Source organism: Ambystoma mexicanum, chromosome 2p (genome assembly GCF_040938575.1).
Source record: "Ambystoma mexicanum isolate Mex_15411 chromosome 2p, UKY_AmexF1_1, whole genome shotgun sequence".
NCBI classification, from domain to species: Eukaryota; Metazoa; Chordata; class Amphibia; order Caudata; family Ambystomatidae; genus Ambystoma; species Ambystoma mexicanum.
Window position 1 is genome coordinate 771,030,653 of NC_090923.1, and position 18,306 is coordinate 771,048,958.

An 18,306-nucleotide genomic window follows, 5' to 3' on the forward strand; every position below is an offset into this window, starting at 1 on the left:
CATAACCTGCTCAAACCCATTAAAGTAATCCCTGATACTGCAGAAAAATGCAACATTGTTACATATTTTTCATAATTTTCCTCATTAAGATAAATAACATTGGAAAGATCAATATTGAAAAAAGGTTGCTCTTATGCTTACAATGCAAAACAAACCAAGACCACCTTCATCTCCTCATCCACAAAACTCTTGTTGGCACCCTTGCATCATTTAAACCAATCACATACAAGGATGATACCCTCCCTGCTGTTATCCTTAAAGCAGATAAAAGCAGTCACCCTCTTCCTTGAAATAGTAAAAGCATTGCTCGCACTAGGCATAGTCTCAAGAACCACAAAACAAAGTCTTACCCACCATCGCTTCAAAAAAACCACCTTGGTTCCAGCCAATCACACAAACTACTGACCTCCCATAGATTAAAAATCTGGGTTTTGACCAAAATGTAGCACTAAAACAGCCACCATTCTGGTCATAGATGATGCTCTGTAAATCACAGACAAAAGGGACTCATGCTTCCTGGTACCCCTTGACCTCTCTGTTGCAGTCTTTACAGTTGGCCTTCAGACACTGTCTAGACTACCTATGGACATAATTGACTTATCTGGCACAGTTTTTAATTGGCCAACATCTTACCTCATAGACCAATCCATCCAGCAGATGGGCCACTTTCGTGGGGAAAATATTATTGAAAAAACAGACTTTTATGTTAGGACTTCAAGTATCAGAATTCCGAGAGTACTGGGACAATGAAGAGGCTTGCAAAGGTACAAGGGTGCAGAGTGTAGTCTATTAAGGTTAATGAGCCACACCTGAGGAGGGCCTAAAAGGCCGTCTCAGGTGCAGGCCAAGAGACCAAGATGGAAGATGGTGAGGCAGCCGAAGCAGAAGCAGCAGTAGCAGGAGAGCAGTAGTAGTAGTGGTTTTTGGAGGAGCTTTGGAATCCCCACAAGGCAGCAGAGGAAAATATTGTCTAAGAGACAGGATGCTGGGACTAGAGTGGTGAAAGAAATTGATGCCAATCCTGAGAGGGTCGTATTGGGCTTGAGATTTCAGCTGCATAGGTTGCACAGCGGAAGGCGCAACTGTTTATAACTTTCCCCATTGTGAAGCTTTCAGCGGTGGCAGGCAAACAACGGGTCGGAGGGGAGATTTTAGCTGCCAAGGTTGGCAGCCGAAAGTGTACCTTTCTGTGACTTTCCCCACAGTGAAGCTTTCATCGGTGGCAGGCCAGCACAGGATTGCTGGGGGAGCAGCGAGGACTCTGGATGTCGAAGATGCAAGATGTGCAGGAGAAGTTCCCGGACTGCACAGCAGAACTGAAGCAGATGAGCTCAGAGAAGCGAGATGCATGGACATGCACGCCAAACCCAGTGAGTTCACTATTATATTGTACATTCAGAGTGCTCTGTAATTACCCATTGCGTGAATCCAGACTCCCTTTGGAATACAGAACTGATGACACAATGCAGATGGAATAGGGAGACATTAGAGGTGCCACTAGAAGGTGGTGATTGTGATGTAGTGGGAGATTATAATGAACTATCACACAAAGGAGCAGTTTCTCAAAAAGGAAAAATAAACTACTATTGTCAAAATTGACACACATTACGGAAATAGAGAAACAAAACAGGGTTGTCTAAGCCAAAAGAAGATAACTGAGACTAACAGTGTTTGTGAAGACTATTGCCCCATTGTAGAGAACGTTTAAACCCACATTATCAGCAGTTGGTTAATAATACAAGGTTGTAACAAGATTGGCAGGAGGTATGACCTTCTGATAAAAGAGGTTCAGGAGGAATGTAACATTGCCTGTCTTGTGTGTGGCAAAAAAGCAGGTGTAATAAACGGCACCAGTGTGATTCTTGTAGCACTTGAAGAAAGTGCTAATCCTTAAGACATTGTTAGAACTTTTGAAGTTGACCCTTACCATAGAAGTACTTAGAGGTAGTAGTTGGGCCTGGTTTAGTAGTATATCAAACATTCTGCCAATTGGTTCTGTTAGGGCAGAAGAGTATACCCACAAAGAGAACTGCAGTAGTTTATCTTGACTGGCAGGAGTGTATACCGTACCAAGAGCATTTGTAACCATTGGAACTGACCTTGCAGGAATACACCACAGCAGAGTGTTGTAGCAGTGGTAAACCTGTCATGAGAGTGAACCAGGTGGAAACTCATAAGGTACTGCGGTGAGGTAAAGCTTATGACAAAGTGCTGCCAAGATATCTTGACGAAGACATTTGTTTTGAAGCTAATGAAGTTTTGAAATATTCTTAATTGTTATCTATTTCGATGAAGTAGTACTGAAGCTAAAGTGGTGCCAAAATATCCTGACAAAGACATTTAATTTTAAGTTAATGAAGTTCTGAACTATTCATTGTTGATGACAAGAAGCAGTCTCAAAACCTTTAATACAAGTGGTACGGGGGAATAGTTAATAAACAATTGTGAACAATCCCTGGAATCCAATTTGGAACTTTGTGTTGTCAAATTGGATTATAAAGAGGACTGAAGTCTAACATTTTATAATGACAAAGGATTTTTGTATCCTTTTTGAATATTTAAAGAAAGACTTGCCTGAATCTGGGGAAGGAGAGTCAGGTTATTAGAAAAAGCAGCTATTGTGGTGTGTTTTATATTGTTATATGTGTTATTGTTAAACTGCCATATATTTCCTTATTGATTTATTGTGTTTATAAGTGTGAGTGTTTGTCTATGTTTTACTTTAGTATATTTTAGGTAGGAAAATCCTCTTCAGAGTTGGGATAGTGAGGCATTTATCCACACTTTTGAATTATTAAAACATGCATCTTTTGAAAAACCTTCACAAAGTTGTCCGCTACACATTTCTGACCATTCATAGGTGGCTGCCGAGAATGTGGGGTCAATCTTTAAGACTGCATTACAAAGCCCACCTGGGCCAGGCACCCTTGAGTGGCTGAACTTTGCTTCGATGTCCCCGAAGTCAAAATCAAAGTCACAGTATCCTACTTCACCCTTAGGGTCATGCAATGACAAAGTTGGGCTACACAACTGAAAGAAGTGGTTCACCCATAGTGTTGCCACCACAGGAGAGTCCTGTAGTGTCGCCTGACTATTTTCCTTCTCATTTATAATTTGCCAAACACTTTTATCTGACTTTTTCAAAATTGTAGTAGCTAACATGCACTCCCCTGCTCTCCAGTGTCTCAGCACTTGTAGGTCTATTAGTTGGCTTTTAAAGTTCACCTTTTCGGTCTTATGCCTAACTTGTAGTCAGAGGAGCTCAAATGTTGACATTTCATGTTTCTTATGTTTTTTAGCATTTCGCATTTCAATTGCTGTATTTCATGCATCTAGGTGTCGCGTGTGGTAATAACATGCAACCCTATGCACTTGACGCTTGCTATGGTCTTGTGCAAAACATTTGCAAATAGGGTATGGTGCGCAATGATGTTGTTGCCTCTACTTCCCCTTTGATCCCAATCCTCTAAAATAGAGCCATGAACCTACTCATATTTTTGTCACTACAGGTGAGTCTATTTTGGGAGTTATTTAAAGCTAGGCTTACTACTGGACATTTATTTTTACCCAAGTGTGAGCATGCAATCTTACCCCATATCACTAGGTTCAGCTTCTACAACTCTAAAATGCTCAGAGTGATAAAACAGCCCATTAGAAACATAAACACAGTCGATCCTGGAGTTTTGGTCACCAAACTGCCATGTAGTTTTACCATCTTGGTCACTCTTGATGTTCCACTTTAGTGGGCAAAGATTCCACTCGCTCAAAGTTGTCCCCCCTCTAAGACAGTCTACATTGAAATCACCTGCTAAGAACACATGATTTGCCCTTAAATAATTCTGGTTGTGCATTAGAATGGTGTGCAGTCACTCAAGTATAACCGCCTGTTTCACCTCTTAGTAATTAGGGTACAAATTCATATTTAACAAAGAGCCCAGGTCACATCGAGTAACTTTATTTGAATTACAACTAGTATGATGTTAACTTGTTTTTTATCATAAAACAACACCTTCCTTAGACAAAGATATTGCTTTATCTTTCGTTTTATATAACATCAAATGTACTGTGTGATCGGATACTTCGACCAGGTATGATAGAACATTGGCACTACCAGGTAATTCAAAAATGAGGCTATATTAAAAAATGATAATACCGGTGAACACATTAATCCATCTTCCTGTTTATAAAGATACAATGCAGATACTGTTGGAGAATTCCCCATATGTACATTTAAGGCCAGATGTAAATCTGTATCTTCAGATGATGGTGGATTTTTGGGCCAAGCACTGCAGTTATTGTCAGGAACCAATCCCAGAATAGGTACACCCTCTCCCCTGTATTTTCAAAGGATACAAGTTGAAGGTCAGACCTCAAAAAAGGATACGTGGTAAGGATATCCCAATATGTCATATTCTGAGCCAGCTCGCTGATGATCTGCTACAGAGGGACAAGACTTGATCAAAATCTGACCTTCCAATTGATAAAACCCTCTGGGCCTCATTACGACCCTGGCGGTAAGGGGTTAACGCCAGCGTTAGCTGCGCCGACCCCTTACCGCCAACTACGAGGTCCCTTAGCGCCATGGCGCTTTTAACACCTGCTTTTAGCAGGTGTTAAAATCCATGGCGCTAAGGGACCATGGAGTTAATTACGCCACCGTAATTTACGGTGGCGTAATTAACGCCTTCCCCACTCCCATTATGCCCTATGGGGCAAAAATGGGAATGGGGAAGGGTAAATGGGGATTGGGGACTTACCGCCCCGCCGACCTCGGAATGGGGCGGTAAGTCCGCCAACCACCATGGCGTAAACGTAGTTTACGCCATGGTGGTAAAGTCACGGCCCAGGCGGTAACTTACCGCCTGGGTCGTAATGAGGCCCTCTGTCTGATAGCAAGTTCACAGGCAGAGCGAGTGATCAATGGAAAGGGCAAGGAACACAAATAGCCATCAAGCAGTGAGAAAACAAATAACGCTATGAGTATGATGTTTTGTATAGCTCAATCTATAATAACATCCCCTCTGAACCCGCACTAACCTGTTGGTGTAGTTCAAAAAGTATCCACGTAGAACTCCAGACAATCCAATGGGAAATCAACATCAAGGAAGGGAACATTAGTGAGGAAGCTAAACCCGAACGGCACGAGGGTCGCACTAGCACCGGGTTGGTGCACCCCTGGATAGCATCCCAAATGTCAAGTGCACTGTAGAAGAACAAAGTTCAGTATGGAAAAGAGTTCTAATCCTCCCTTGGAGAATTGTTTACCATGTGAGTAGAAAGTTCCAATGCCCTTGAAGAAAATAAACCTGGAATCCAATACCAAACTATTGTAGGCACAGCCCCAATACTGCTTGTGGAAGAATGCCAAAGAAGGATGCCAAATTTAAGCAGAATAAAGCAGGCACAACCCCAATTAACACTTGAGGAAGAATGCCGTAGCAGATTGCCAAACACTAATGGATGGAACAGGATAAGTTTGGCTGCAGGTTCAGTAGGAATAATGGTAGTAGAATTGTCCCAGGAATTGTCCCAAGAATAACAGAAAACAAAGGTGAAGGTCAAAGGCTGACCAGGGAATGCTTACTTAATGATCCTGGTCAGAAGAGCAATCAAGTTTGATTAAAGTGCAGCGTACAGAACACTGCCGGGAAGAACGCATGCAAGAACGTCCCACTTCAAATGGAGGCAGAAGGAAGGTTTCCAAAGAGGTCCGGTCTGAAGCAAATGGAAAGGAAGACGGGTGGAGCAGGAAACGGAAAAATGACTCAGTGAGCTGGGGCTTCTTTGCCAAATGAACAATAATCAGAAGCAGTGGCCAGACGTCTCCATATGCCTAAATATGTGCAACAAAGTCACGTGATCGGAATATGAGTCACGTGATCTTTAGCGGCGTATCCACTGCTGATGCTGCCTACCAGGAAGTGCATCGAAGAGTCTCCAGCGGGTGTAGAACGGTTTAACCGTTCTATGTGCAACGTGCATAGTTTGTTGGAAGTTAAGCACTGGAGCTGCGCGGACTTCACTATGAAGGGGCTAAATTGTGACAGTTATGCATGTATTCACTATAAAGAATATGGTGATTAGGTTACTGACACCTGAGCCAGAAATCAGCTTAAAGATAAACATATAAAGATCAAATACAAAAACAAGTCATCAGCAACAATCACATGGCACAAAACAGAAAAAAGAATGTCCATTTATCTAGCATGCCAACACCTATGTGTCCACTCCTGATCGGCTATCCAATTATATTCATGAGAACCTGCAGCAGTTTTCTCAGAAACGACCAACAGCAGAGTGGTGGTCTTGAATAATTTGGGCATGCACATCAATACCAAGTCATTAGACTTTTTAATAAACTACAATTTGTTTAATCACCTGTCTACGCATTTATACAATTGGGCCAACATTTCTGAATGGTCTCTCTTCCAATAAGAGGCTTTATTTGGGCGTTAGCACCAGTAATGTAGTTGAATACAATCCAATCATAAAAGGGAATTCTACAGAGCTTATCTTTATTCATGTGACGGAATGGCATGTAGACCTTTCTAGACTGCTAAACAAATGAATACTATTGCATTTCTATTTGCTGTATACCATTGCAGTTTGGAATCCATTTGGTTCCATGTACCACAGTAAAGGGGAATGGCAGTGGAAAGAGCTGGTGGGGCATTCACAAACTTCCAATACATTTCTCCCATCACTCTGTGCATGGCGATGTGCGGGATTCAAGGACAGGCGGCACTATACCCAGGAGCCTTATTGTCTATACACCACTGACAATGGTGTGACATTGTTGCAGTTGTAAGGAACTCATGGTGGCAACAGTAAAGACAGACACAAGTGATCACGGTTCAAGGGTGTTTATTAAATTTATAGGATGGGTGGAAAAACACCTAATCTAAACCTAAATCTAAGATGGGAGCAAGCTACAACCATCAACTGAAAAAGAAGGCAATGCTAGTGGTGTCTTGTCAAATAAAAAAATAAAAAATTGCCTAACCTTACACTAGATGCAAAAAAAGTGTGGGATAGGGTTTGTATGAAAGAAAGAAGTTTTCACAAATAATAAGTCAAAATGTGGTAGCCGGGGTCTCCCTTCCCCTGTCAGAAAAAGTCTCTTGCCTCCGACTACCTGATAACAAATAATCAACAAAATGTTCCTTCTGATTGCACTTGGGTGGTGATTATTTACCCCTGCCTCCCCCTCTTCCAGGCTGAGAACTCTCTAAAATATCTACTTTCCTCCGTCGGGTTCTCTCAGGCTTATATTCAAAAGTGTGTCTCTATTGCATCCATGTGCCGATGGGTGATTACTTTTTCACCCCTGGATGCCCCTCTTCCGAACTAAGATCCTTCTCGAATGATTGCCTCCCTTTGTCAGGTTAACTTCCTTTCTGATCATGCTTAGGTTGATGATTCTTCACCGCTGGGTCCTCCTCTTCCGGGCTCAGACCCCTCTCGAGTATCAGCCTCGCTCGTCGGGTTCACTATTACTTTTCAGAAAAACACTTCACCTATTGACTTCACAAGTCTAATGTCTATTTAAACAATGCTGTGTGGACATCCCTCCATCGGGTTCACTCTTGTCCTCACAATGTTCTTTAGGGCCTCATGCTTCACCCCTTTTGGTCGGCATCCCTCTGTCGGGTTCACAACTGTCAACTACACAATTCTTTCTCCATTCTTACTATGTGGAATTCCTCTACCTTAACTTCACCAATAATATGTCGGTCAAAGACTTTCAACTGTACAGAGGATTTTGCTAGACACCTGTATGACCACTTTGACTCTTCTCTTGCAGCTCTCCTAAGCCTTTCTATTTTTGGTAGTTTTGTAAATAAAATGGAGTTTATCGAGAGTATCTCGAGTGCGCACCCACTGCAGCTGGTTTTGCTTTTCCTTCAAATTGTCATTTGCTACTTTCATTCAACACAGTTCGGTTTCTTTTCGGCTTCCCTTTAGACTCACTGGCTGTGATGAACCGCATAGCTTTTCTTGTTGTTGGAGTGAAGGAGGATACCACGGTAGCAGGCGTCGCTCCCTCAACAGGTTATCCATGTAGTAGGGCTCCCTGTACCATTGACATCTGCTAGCTATTGTTCGCCGTCTTACAATTCCTTGCAGGGAGGTTTAGCAGGTCTGGATTGGAAAGGCCAAGGTTGCTTCTCTCCTTGTCACCCCTTCAGTTCTCGCTGCCTTTCTCCTCCTCTAGGATTGCGTTGCTTGGATAGCTGTGTCGTTGTGTGGTCTGTCTTGCTCGTCTTGTTCTCTCCTGCTCCACCTTTTATACCTGTGGGGAAAGGAAAGGGATGTGAGGTGTCAGTGATTCTGGTGAATTGCTTGACTTTGCCTGACCCTTGTATTGTGACATGTCAGGTAAACGACTCTGGTATTAGTCTGTTGTCTTTCGGGTGTCTGACAGTATTTGTATGGGAAAGGGTGGGAGCATTTCTGAATATCCTCCATGGTAGGATGGGGAAAAGGTGTCGAAAGAAGTGGGATGCCACATCTCACCCATCGGTCTGCCACTTCCACTCCTGAGAACCCAACATCCATGTGATCCTCCCTCACTGGTCCACCCCAAGGAGCTGGATCCATTAGTGATGGCCATGTTCTGTCCACCTGGATGACATACCCCAGTAAACTACACAGGGAGACACCTTCAGGTTTCAATCAGCAATGGTGTTATTGGGAGGGTTATTTCCCTCCTGTGTGAGCAGTTTCCAATGGTATGCAATGTTAAAATAAATGTGGTCAATCTTTGTTAGTCCTCACCCTGCCGTCCACGCAAACTGCCTGTCCATGACACTGTGAGGAAAGAACTTGGCTATGTAGAACATAATCACGCAATGTGACTTGCATTGCTTAGCAACTGAGGATGCAGTCTAGCACTGCAGCTAAGGATCGGAAAAGAAAAAACTGATAAAGCAAACAGATAAGCGTGTACTCAAATGTCAATCAGGCTTAAAACCATGTATTGAGTATATGTTCCATACTCAATTAAGAAGCATATTAAACCTAATCTATATATGTACAGCAGTGTACATTTTTACCACGTGTGTTCTAAATCGATGTACAGTCAAAATTGCTGAAAGGAACAGCAACAAAATAATAATAACAACACTTACACCGCAACTTCACCACGAAACAGCAGACCTGCATGTTGTGAAACAGAGCATAGTGCGCTGTTGTACCAATGCAAGGCGTAATACCTCCACATTTTTACCTTGCAATCCAAGGAGAACCTCAAGTGCCTTGGAAAAGATGGAAGAAACGGTTTGACCATTGCAGCCAAATTACTTGAGTGACCAGAAAAAGAAATGGACAATCGTCTAACTTTAAATCAAGTAGAATCAGAAGGCCTGAGAGAATATGAAAAATGCACACAAATTCCGGATATGCATTATGATAAGTAAGCCAGTATTGGACTGGAGATGGTATCAGTTTGGTAAATGAGTGCAGAAGCAAGGGGAAACCATCAAACAATATATCACTGCACTTAGGACTATGGACAATGGGGAGGGGGAAGGTCATGAATTGACCACTTTTTCATGTCAGAGGACCTGGGACATTTGTGTGACCCGATAGAGAAGGGGGATCCCCATGGTAGTGGTCATTATCTGATAACCCTGGCTATACACCTCCCCTATACAGCTCGCTAAATCCAGCATGGAGCAGCCTTCATTTAACCAGAAAGAGGGGGGCAGACAATGGGCCTCATTACAAGTCCGACGGTAACCGTGCCGGATAAACTGGCAGGCTACCGCCGGACCCGTATTACCATTCCACCTCCATGATTCCCAGAATCACCGGGGCATTACGACCCTGGTGACCCAGGAATTCCGGATGCAGAATTCTGTAAGTCCCCATTCCCATGGAGTCCAATAGGACTCCATGGGGATGGGGACAATGAAACACCTGTTCTGTCAGTGACGGAGCCGGTGTTTCCATTTGCGCCTGCAGGCGGATGGTGTTACTACCGCCAGGTCAGACCTGGCCGGAATGACACCTCCCGCCTGCAGGGCTCTGAATCAGCCGTTCTGGAAAGAACGGTGGTGGCAGTTTTACCACCATTCTTTTCGGACCGGCATGGTCGTAAATAGGCCCAAATAAGTGGAACGCCAGAGCATATAGGACCTTCAGCACCATATGGGGAAAGGAAATGCTGAAATAGGAGCTGAAATGTATTAGGTTAACTGCCAACAACTATACCTATACCCTTCTGGAATGTATTAAGTGATATGATATGATATGGCATTTATAACGTGCCTATACACAAGTATTTCAAGGCGCTACGAGGCAAGGGAGGGGAAACAGAAGGAGGACAGAGACAGTGATCCTACTAGGCCAGATGACATTGAGATTTCGCAAGTGCAGGGGATGGGGGAAGGAGAAAAGTGCAGGGGGAAGGGGACAGTGCAATACATAGGATAACAGTAAGATAAATAAGGACAATAAATAAAAGCATGGTCAGCTAGTGGCAAGGGTTAGTGCAGACATCAGGTGTCAAGTTCTAGTAGGGGCTGTAGGGATACAGAGCAGTCCTTGAGTGCAAGGGTTGCCAGGGGGGCAGTGCAGGTGTGCAACTGGTGGGGAGGAGACCTGGGCCCAAGATCAGAGGGTAGCCAGGTAACCAGTGCAGTTTCAGATTCAGCCAGGAGATCAGCAGGGGAGAGGAGGACAGAAAGCAGAAGCAAAGAGGAAGGCTGTGAGGTGCTTCCAGAACCGGAGATGGTCCTCCTCACGTTTCAGAGAGGCAGGGAGGCTGTTCCAGAGGGAGGCCACAGAAGAAGAAAGAGATCTACCACCAACTTGCTGTTTGGAGACGAGACTGACCCTGAGGGAGTTGGAGGTGGATGAGCGAAGAGCTCGATAGGAAGATATTTAGGAAGAGAGAGTTGAACGTATTGAGATCCCAGGCCCCAGAAGACGTTGTGGACAATGCAGAGGGTTTTGAACTTAATCCTAACCGCCATTGAGCCAGTGCAGAGATTTCAGTCCCGGAGAGATACGATCCCTGGGCTTGAGGCCAAGGACAAATCTCGCAGTCCTGTTTTGGATGGGTTGCAGAGGGCAGAGAGGAGAGCCAGGCAGATTTAGAAAGAGGCTGTTGCAGTAGTCCAGCCTACAGAGAACCGGAGCTCTGGAGACAGTGAGCTTCTGTGGGAAGGAGAAGAAAGGGAGAACACCGCTGAGGAGGTTCAGCTGGTAGTGTGACTCCTTAGAGACATCAGAGATGTGAGGAGAGAAGGAAAGTGTGGAGTTGAAGATGACCCTGGCCAGAGAGTAACAGGAAAGGAGGGAGCAGGTGTGCCAATGATGAGAATCTCGGTGCACCACACCTGTGTCTGAAAGTGTGTTACTAATAAGGGCCAAATTGTTGGAGGGAATCTTCATAAGCACCACTTTAATCTAAAGGTAAAGCTGGCAAAACAGGCAAAGAGGGAGGCTATTAGAATCTCCCTCAAAACAGCAGCCGACAGACCCGCGTTTATGGTGACCAAGAGAAGGATAGTTGGCAAATACAAAAAAACGCTCTTTCACACACATTGGTCTGGAAAAACTAGTTGAACAGAACCAAGTGGCTGTCAAGACCCTTATTCAGAAAGACACTGTAAACTGTAAACATCTGGCAAAAAATGGGGGGAGTCACCAAAGGTGCCCAGAATTGTTTGGAATGCAATATCACGGCAAAGGAGTGGGAAGGCTAGGAGGACCAAATCCAACTAACAAATGCAGGCCAACCCAAAAGGCTCTCCATTGGCAGATCAATGAAATCCTATGGGCAATTGGTAGGGCCAAACCAACAAGAGCCCCGGGACCTGACAACATACGCCCCACACTAATTAAATCTATCCCAGACCTCTGGGTTGCTCCCTTGTGAGACCTTTTCAATCACGTGAGTCAAACCCTGTCAATTCCCGAAACATGGAGAGAATCCACAATTATCCCAATCTACAAACAAGGAGACAGGAGGGAACCTAAAAACCTCAGACTAATAGCTTTTGTGGACTCTTCCAGCAAGAATTTTTGAACCCTCCGCCTAAGGGACAAATTACATCACAAGGTTTGTACTCACAGTATCAAATAGGGTTTTGCAATGGCAAGGTAACCTCTTAAAATGCCTTCACTATGTCACACCTCCTAGCAGCTTTTAAAAAACAAAAGATATGGACTATCTGTATGGCATCAATAGACATGTCCAATGCCTTTGACAGAGTAAGCAGAGCCAAGCTTTGGAGGAAACGTCTGGGCATGAACCTCCCAATAACATTGGTGCACTTGCTAGCCCTGCTGCATACTGACACAACTATCAGGGTGAGGTTGAGTATGGAGGGAGCCATGAAGGACCCTATTGCTAACCATGTGGGTTTGCCAGAGGGGTGCGTGGTGACCCCCACCCTGTTCACCTTCTATGCAGACCTCTGCCTCTCACCCCTTCACCCCCATGATTTTGCCGCTGTATCTGTCTCCCTCTGTCTCCATCTCGCTCTTAAGTGGTGAGTCAGTCACCACCCACTCTCGGGTCACATGTCCCTTGCTTTCGTAAACCAGAGGCCACAGATTCAAACTGAATAATATAGCTCAGCATGTTAATGCACCCGCTGTGAAATGCAGTGTGCAACCAGAGTGTCCAGCTGCTTCAGAGAAGAGTGGAAAATAGGGAATTAAGGTGAGGAGGATGGGAAGAAAGGTAAGAGAGGGTGGAGGTAGGTTGGTGAAGTCATGGAGAGAAAGAGGGAGGGAGAGAAAGGCAGGGAGTGATCTAGAAATTGGAATGTGAAAAGTAAAGGTGGGAGGGCAGGTTGAGGGATGAGGAAGAGCATAGGTAGCTAGCTGGGTTTGGGAAGGGGAAAGCAAAGAAGAAAGAACGACGGAGTGATCAGGGAGTAAACAGTGGAGAGAGTGAAGTAGAGTTGAGAGGGAGACTGAGGAGTGAAGAGATGAAAGGAGCAAAAAGGAAACATGCATTTGAGGATGGAAAAAGGGAGGGGAACAAGATGGAGTCAGATGAAAAAATATAAAGGGAGAGTGGGTAGAGGGTAGGCGGTGGGAGGTTGGAGCGATATTGGAGGAGTGAGGTGGGAGGGGGTATGGGAATGTAAATGTGGAGGGGCAGATACAGGGATTGTGCAGATACTGAAAGTGGCACTTCATGGTGGAGTACCTTCGCCCCCAGGTATTTACACACAGACACAAACTTTGAGAAACAAAGATACAAAACATATAAATAATCAATACCCTGCAAAGGCTGCAAGGATCCAAGTAGAGATTTGCCATGCCTCAAGCGGTGCATGAGAACCAGAGACCTTCTGAGGTGCAAGGCCACTCTGAGGCCCCCCTAATAGGGCTGAGGAATGCCTGCCGATCAATGTGGTGTTCACTCCAACTCCCAAATGTTACTCTGATGGCCAGATTTCTCAGGAACAAGATCAGGGCCAATCAAACTTTTCAATTGAAATGAGCCATGAACCGCAATCATAAGACACAGGAACACGGAGCTTTAATTCAGGAAATGAAATGTGAGCTTTGCAGCGCACACATTGCAGGTTGGATTTGCTGGCGCCTTCAGTACATCACCTCCCTCTGGTCTCTTAAAGTATCCAGTAATCTGCTTATCACCTTGCTGCATTTTTATTCTGGTTTCCTCTATTTTAGAGCCCTGGTGTCAAATAGTGATTAACACCTTTTCAATGGCAAATGAGTTTTCCAACTCTCCATTGGCTGCCCATGATAATCTGCAGCTATTAACCCCATTGCTGCATTCTTTTGACTGCAATATAATTTAAGCACCCCACTGGTGCTTTGGACAGTTTTGTTCCATCTGTAGGTAGGGGCCTCTGAAACATCTTTTTAAAATGGGCAGACTTTCTGCAGTTTCCAATTGCTTTGTGTTCCCTTCCCCTAAGCCTCCCTTATGCCCCATGGTCACTGGTTTTATTTCTAATTTATGCAAGTATCAATCAAAACTCAGGACAAAAGTTAAAATGTTCAGCGTGTAGGCCTGTGCTTTTTATTGAATCACAGCACATTTGTGCTGAGCGAAACATTATTGTTTGCTGTCTCAGTTGTGAGGCAGTCGCTTGAATGGGTAGGCATTATGGCCTATCTCACTCACCTCTGTTGGACCGATTTTGGGTTGTCAGAATGTCTTGATTTAAAATTTTCCTTGTGATATACTAGACCATTTAGACTTGGACACCATTATGTATGTAGATGGCAACTGTACGCGAAAACACATTTGCATGGAACGATTGCCTGTAATAGTGGTACTTCAATAAACTATGTTTTATAGTCAGAATGTTTGTTTATAGTATTCTCTTGAATGAAATGTAAAAAAATATATGTTTTAACCAATAATTCTAAGGAGTTTACAACGTGTTGGTGCAAATTGTGATAAGGATTCAGTGAATGGAAAATAAAAAATAATCTCACCCGTAATGAAAATCTAAAGTCGGCACTCATGGATCTAGACATTCGAGCCTGACTTCCCCTTGTGTGTATTGCCTTTGTGAGCAACTACAATCTGAAAAGGGTGCAAAGCCACAAATCTTTTTATTTTTTATTGAATAATATAATGATATGTGTAGTTCCATTTCGGAAAAGGCAATCTGCTAATCACCTAACCCAAAAGAATAGTATGTATCTGCAGCCGGCTAGATCGGTATCCTGAGCTACAGCGCCTGCTTTTCCGGTGTCACTGAGCAGGTCCAGAGGTCGAACATGCCCATGTGACAGCAGTAGTGAAAGAAAAGTATGTACTGTACACGGGCAACATTAAAGATATGCACCTCTGTACCCTAACAGTGATGATCATAAGTAACCCCATGATGCGGCAGGATAATCTTTAAAATAAAGATATGCCTGAGTTTATGCATAGTGCATGGTACTACTTATGATCACTGCTGCCACATTCCAATTGATTTCAACATGTGTCAGATACTGTGAGTGAGCTCTGCTGTGGAAGGTGATGTTTATTCTGCTCAGCCAGGTGTAGTCCGCCAATGGCAGGACAGAAACCTGGAGAGCCGGGCCTCCTCTTAGATCTCTTTGTGAGGGCAGGCAACACCCTCCACACGAGACAGCCACATAGAAGTCAGCTGCCCTGTATCCGGGCATCAAAGGAGCACACCCATTCAAAAGGAGTAGTCTCACACCAGGATGCTGCATCTATAAAGGCCTTTGTTCTCAGTGAGAAAAGAAGGGGGCAGGATTATGATAGGCAGGAGGGTCAATGGAAGAAAACTTCAACCATCTTGATTCTCACTGTTCCCTCTCTCTTTCCTGTGCCCTCCACACCTCTAGATCAAAGCACTTTGGGTGTGACAACAGAAGGGTAAGGTCCACTCTGATCAATAGCAGGGATTGGACCAATAAAGGAGGCCAGCTTTAGTCTAATCAATTGAGGAATTGTGCCTTTAAAAGAAGGGTTCTCCCACCCCTTCTGCAGATGTTCTCAGTTCTGCGCAGATCCTTTAAGGTTGCATATTCATTCTGAAGATCTCACTGGACTTCCCTTCAGAAATGTTTCATTTTCCAAACACGTCAGCATGTGGTGGAAAGGGAATCATTCAAGATACTAGAAAGATCTGTCCGCAAATCCCACTCCCAGGAAATATCAGGAGTGACCACTGCTGTGGATCTGGACCTACCACTGAATTGGAATCCCCAGATCTGAGAGAGCTGAACCCTGAACGGAAGCATCCTATCTGTGAGTCCCCCTGAGTGGGCCTCACAACAACTTCAGGACCATACCAGCCACATCTTCCTGTTCTACCATAACAAATCGGTCGTTCCATGATCACTGCACCTGAATCAAGAGTGAAATCACTGGCACTGGTTGATTTGCTTCTCCACCACTTTAAACATTGCTTCCACTTTCAACCAGATTGACACTGCATCATGTTCTACCTTAAGCTCATCAACTGCTATGCCCAAACAGACTACTCAATGATGGGACCCTAACCGAATTCTTGAAGAGTCACTCTAACCAGGGGTTACAACCACAGGGCAACCCAGCTAGCTCCTGAACTGTTAAAGCTCATCAACTGCTATTCCCAAACAGACTACTCAATGATGGGACCCTAACCGAATTCTTGAAGAGTCACTCTAACCAGGGGTTACAACCATATAGCAACCCAGCTAGCTCCTGAACTGCTGGCTCTTGGAGCGCACATTGACAAACCCACAATCACAACTTCGGCGACCGTCGGCCACAGACTCAAAGCCCTGGAGCACCACATGTTGACGCTTCCAGCGGCTAAAAAGCTGAATCAACCTGGCCAATTTTGTTTCTGGGACCACCATGTCCTGCATCCTTGGGAACCACCCTTGTACCACACAGAACGTTCAACCTCACCCCTACTCGATGCCAGCTTGATGCTGAGAACTCCACAATCCTACGTGCCCAAACTGAGCATGATCCACTTGCATCTACGTTAGACACCCGGTCTGACTATGTCAAATGACCAGGACGTGAATCCAGATACTGTTGACTCTCAACTGCCCCCTTAGTCCACTTGGTCCTAGAGACTGGTTAGGTCACAATCGCTCCTGTTTCCAGCACGAATATCCTTCATGTGGCTAGTGTATTAGCAACCACCCCTGGAACTACACTCAGAGTACTACTCTACCCATATGTCGTATATTCTCTGTTCTTTCTTTGTGGTAGATTTTTGTAAAATATTTTCTATTCATTGTACATGCAGATGGTGTGTTTGTTTAAAGTATATATCTTCTTTTTTAGATTTTATTTAGCGTTAAGCCATAAAAGCAGATCTTAAACAATGTCATAAAACATTGTGCTCAGAAAATATTTCATTATACATCAACCACCAAAATAAAAACATTTAAAAACAACTTTAAAATACATACTAGATATAAAGATCAAAATAAAATAACATTTTTAAGTGCAGGTCCATTTTATTGTGGGGGCCATAGTAGCAGCTACAAAATTCAAAACATCAGCAGGAATAATCAATTAAGAGATGCCTGGTGTTTCGGCCTACTTCCCATGCAACATCCAAGGCGACCAGGATATAAAGTCAAGTTCAGGACAGGGGGAGATAAAACACAGTACCCAACATGATTGAGAGGAGAAGATTAAGCTAAAACTAAAGCCTTAAAATGACTCAATTTTTTCATACTGCTGGCATCATAGATCCAGACCATTTTATAACATTGGTCATGCCAGCTTATTCCTTCTTAGCCATGATTGATGCAGGAATTTGGCAAATAAAAACACTCTGTTTAGGTCAGTTGTGCCTTTGCAGTGCAAAACCGCCAAGTGCGCCACTGTATTGTTCTGAAGTCTGTATAACGGCAGGAGGTACATCTGCCTCAGGTCTTTATACCCTGGACAGAATTCAAAAAGGGAGGTTGTCTCTTCTAGCACCCCACCAAGTCTGCACTCTGGACCAGTAGTATTGTGCCAGTTCTTTGTGAAGGTTTCCTGTTTTAGTGTGTTGCTCCGAAATTGAAGGAAGAGAGTTCACGCATAGCGTGGACTTATGATATAGAGGTATATTTCAAAGCCGTAGGTGGTTTTGGTCATTAGATATTGCGACCTGTTTGTAACACTTGGCAGCCTTCCACCATCTGATGTCTCAATTTCTCACTGCTTGCTTTTATGTCATTTCTTTTGCTGTCTCTGTCATTCATTCCAGTAGCTGCCATAGAAGACCCAAATTAAGCTTTAAAAGCTAAAGGTGAACATGCTTGAGCCATGGGAGCGATCAAGAACCCACAAGCAAGATTAGAAGTTATATTTGGATAGGAAAGGAGAAGACCATATTTTCACCCGTTTGCATTCCATTTGCTGGGTTGCTGTGGGAGCACAGATTGGCTGCATGAGTAGTTGCATGAGGAATTGATTTTTGACAAGAGTTAATGTTTGGGTGTTTTGTGTGGCCCCATATCTCAACACCATATGTGGCTGCGAAGCAAGCTTGCAATCTATACAAGTGAAGTGCAGGCATTGTTGCCCACCACCCATGCACGGCATGGATTTTTCTGATCCGACCACTGTGTTTTGTTAGAGTTACAGCTTTGTTTGTTATTTGATGGGTCCATAAGCAATTCTCTGAGAACCTAGTGCCTAAATAGTCGTAGGTGGGCACCTACTCCAGAATGGTGCCATCAGTATCAATTGTCAGTTTGGTGTTCTTTGCCAACCTATGCAAACTATGTCTAAAGAACATTGTCTTGGCTTTCTCTTTATTTAGTTCAAATCACAGCTCTTTACGCTTCTTACTAAAGAGAGCTAAATTGTGTTTTAGACCCATTGGTGTGGTGGCTAACAGA

The 18,306-nt window shown here is 44.0% G+C and overlaps 1 protein-coding gene across 2 annotated transcripts in view; it reads right to left on the reverse strand.

Moving 5' to 3' along the window:
* LOC138566775 (cytochrome P450 2A4-like) overlaps positions 1-18,306 on the reverse strand; it is a 758,785-nt gene that overhangs the window by 709,132 nt on the left and 31,347 nt on the right. The window contains exon 1 of one of the 2 annotated variants that reach the window (XM_069644424.1): positions 5,038-5,850. The exons of the other annotated variant lie outside the window; for it this stretch is intronic. Coding sequence (XP_069500525.1) covers positions 5,038-5,115 — 78 coding nt within the window. The 5' untranslated portion in view covers positions 5,116-5,850. Of the gene's footprint in view, positions 1-5,037; positions 5,851-18,306 lie in introns of those variants that run through there. 2 annotated transcript variants of the gene reach the window in all.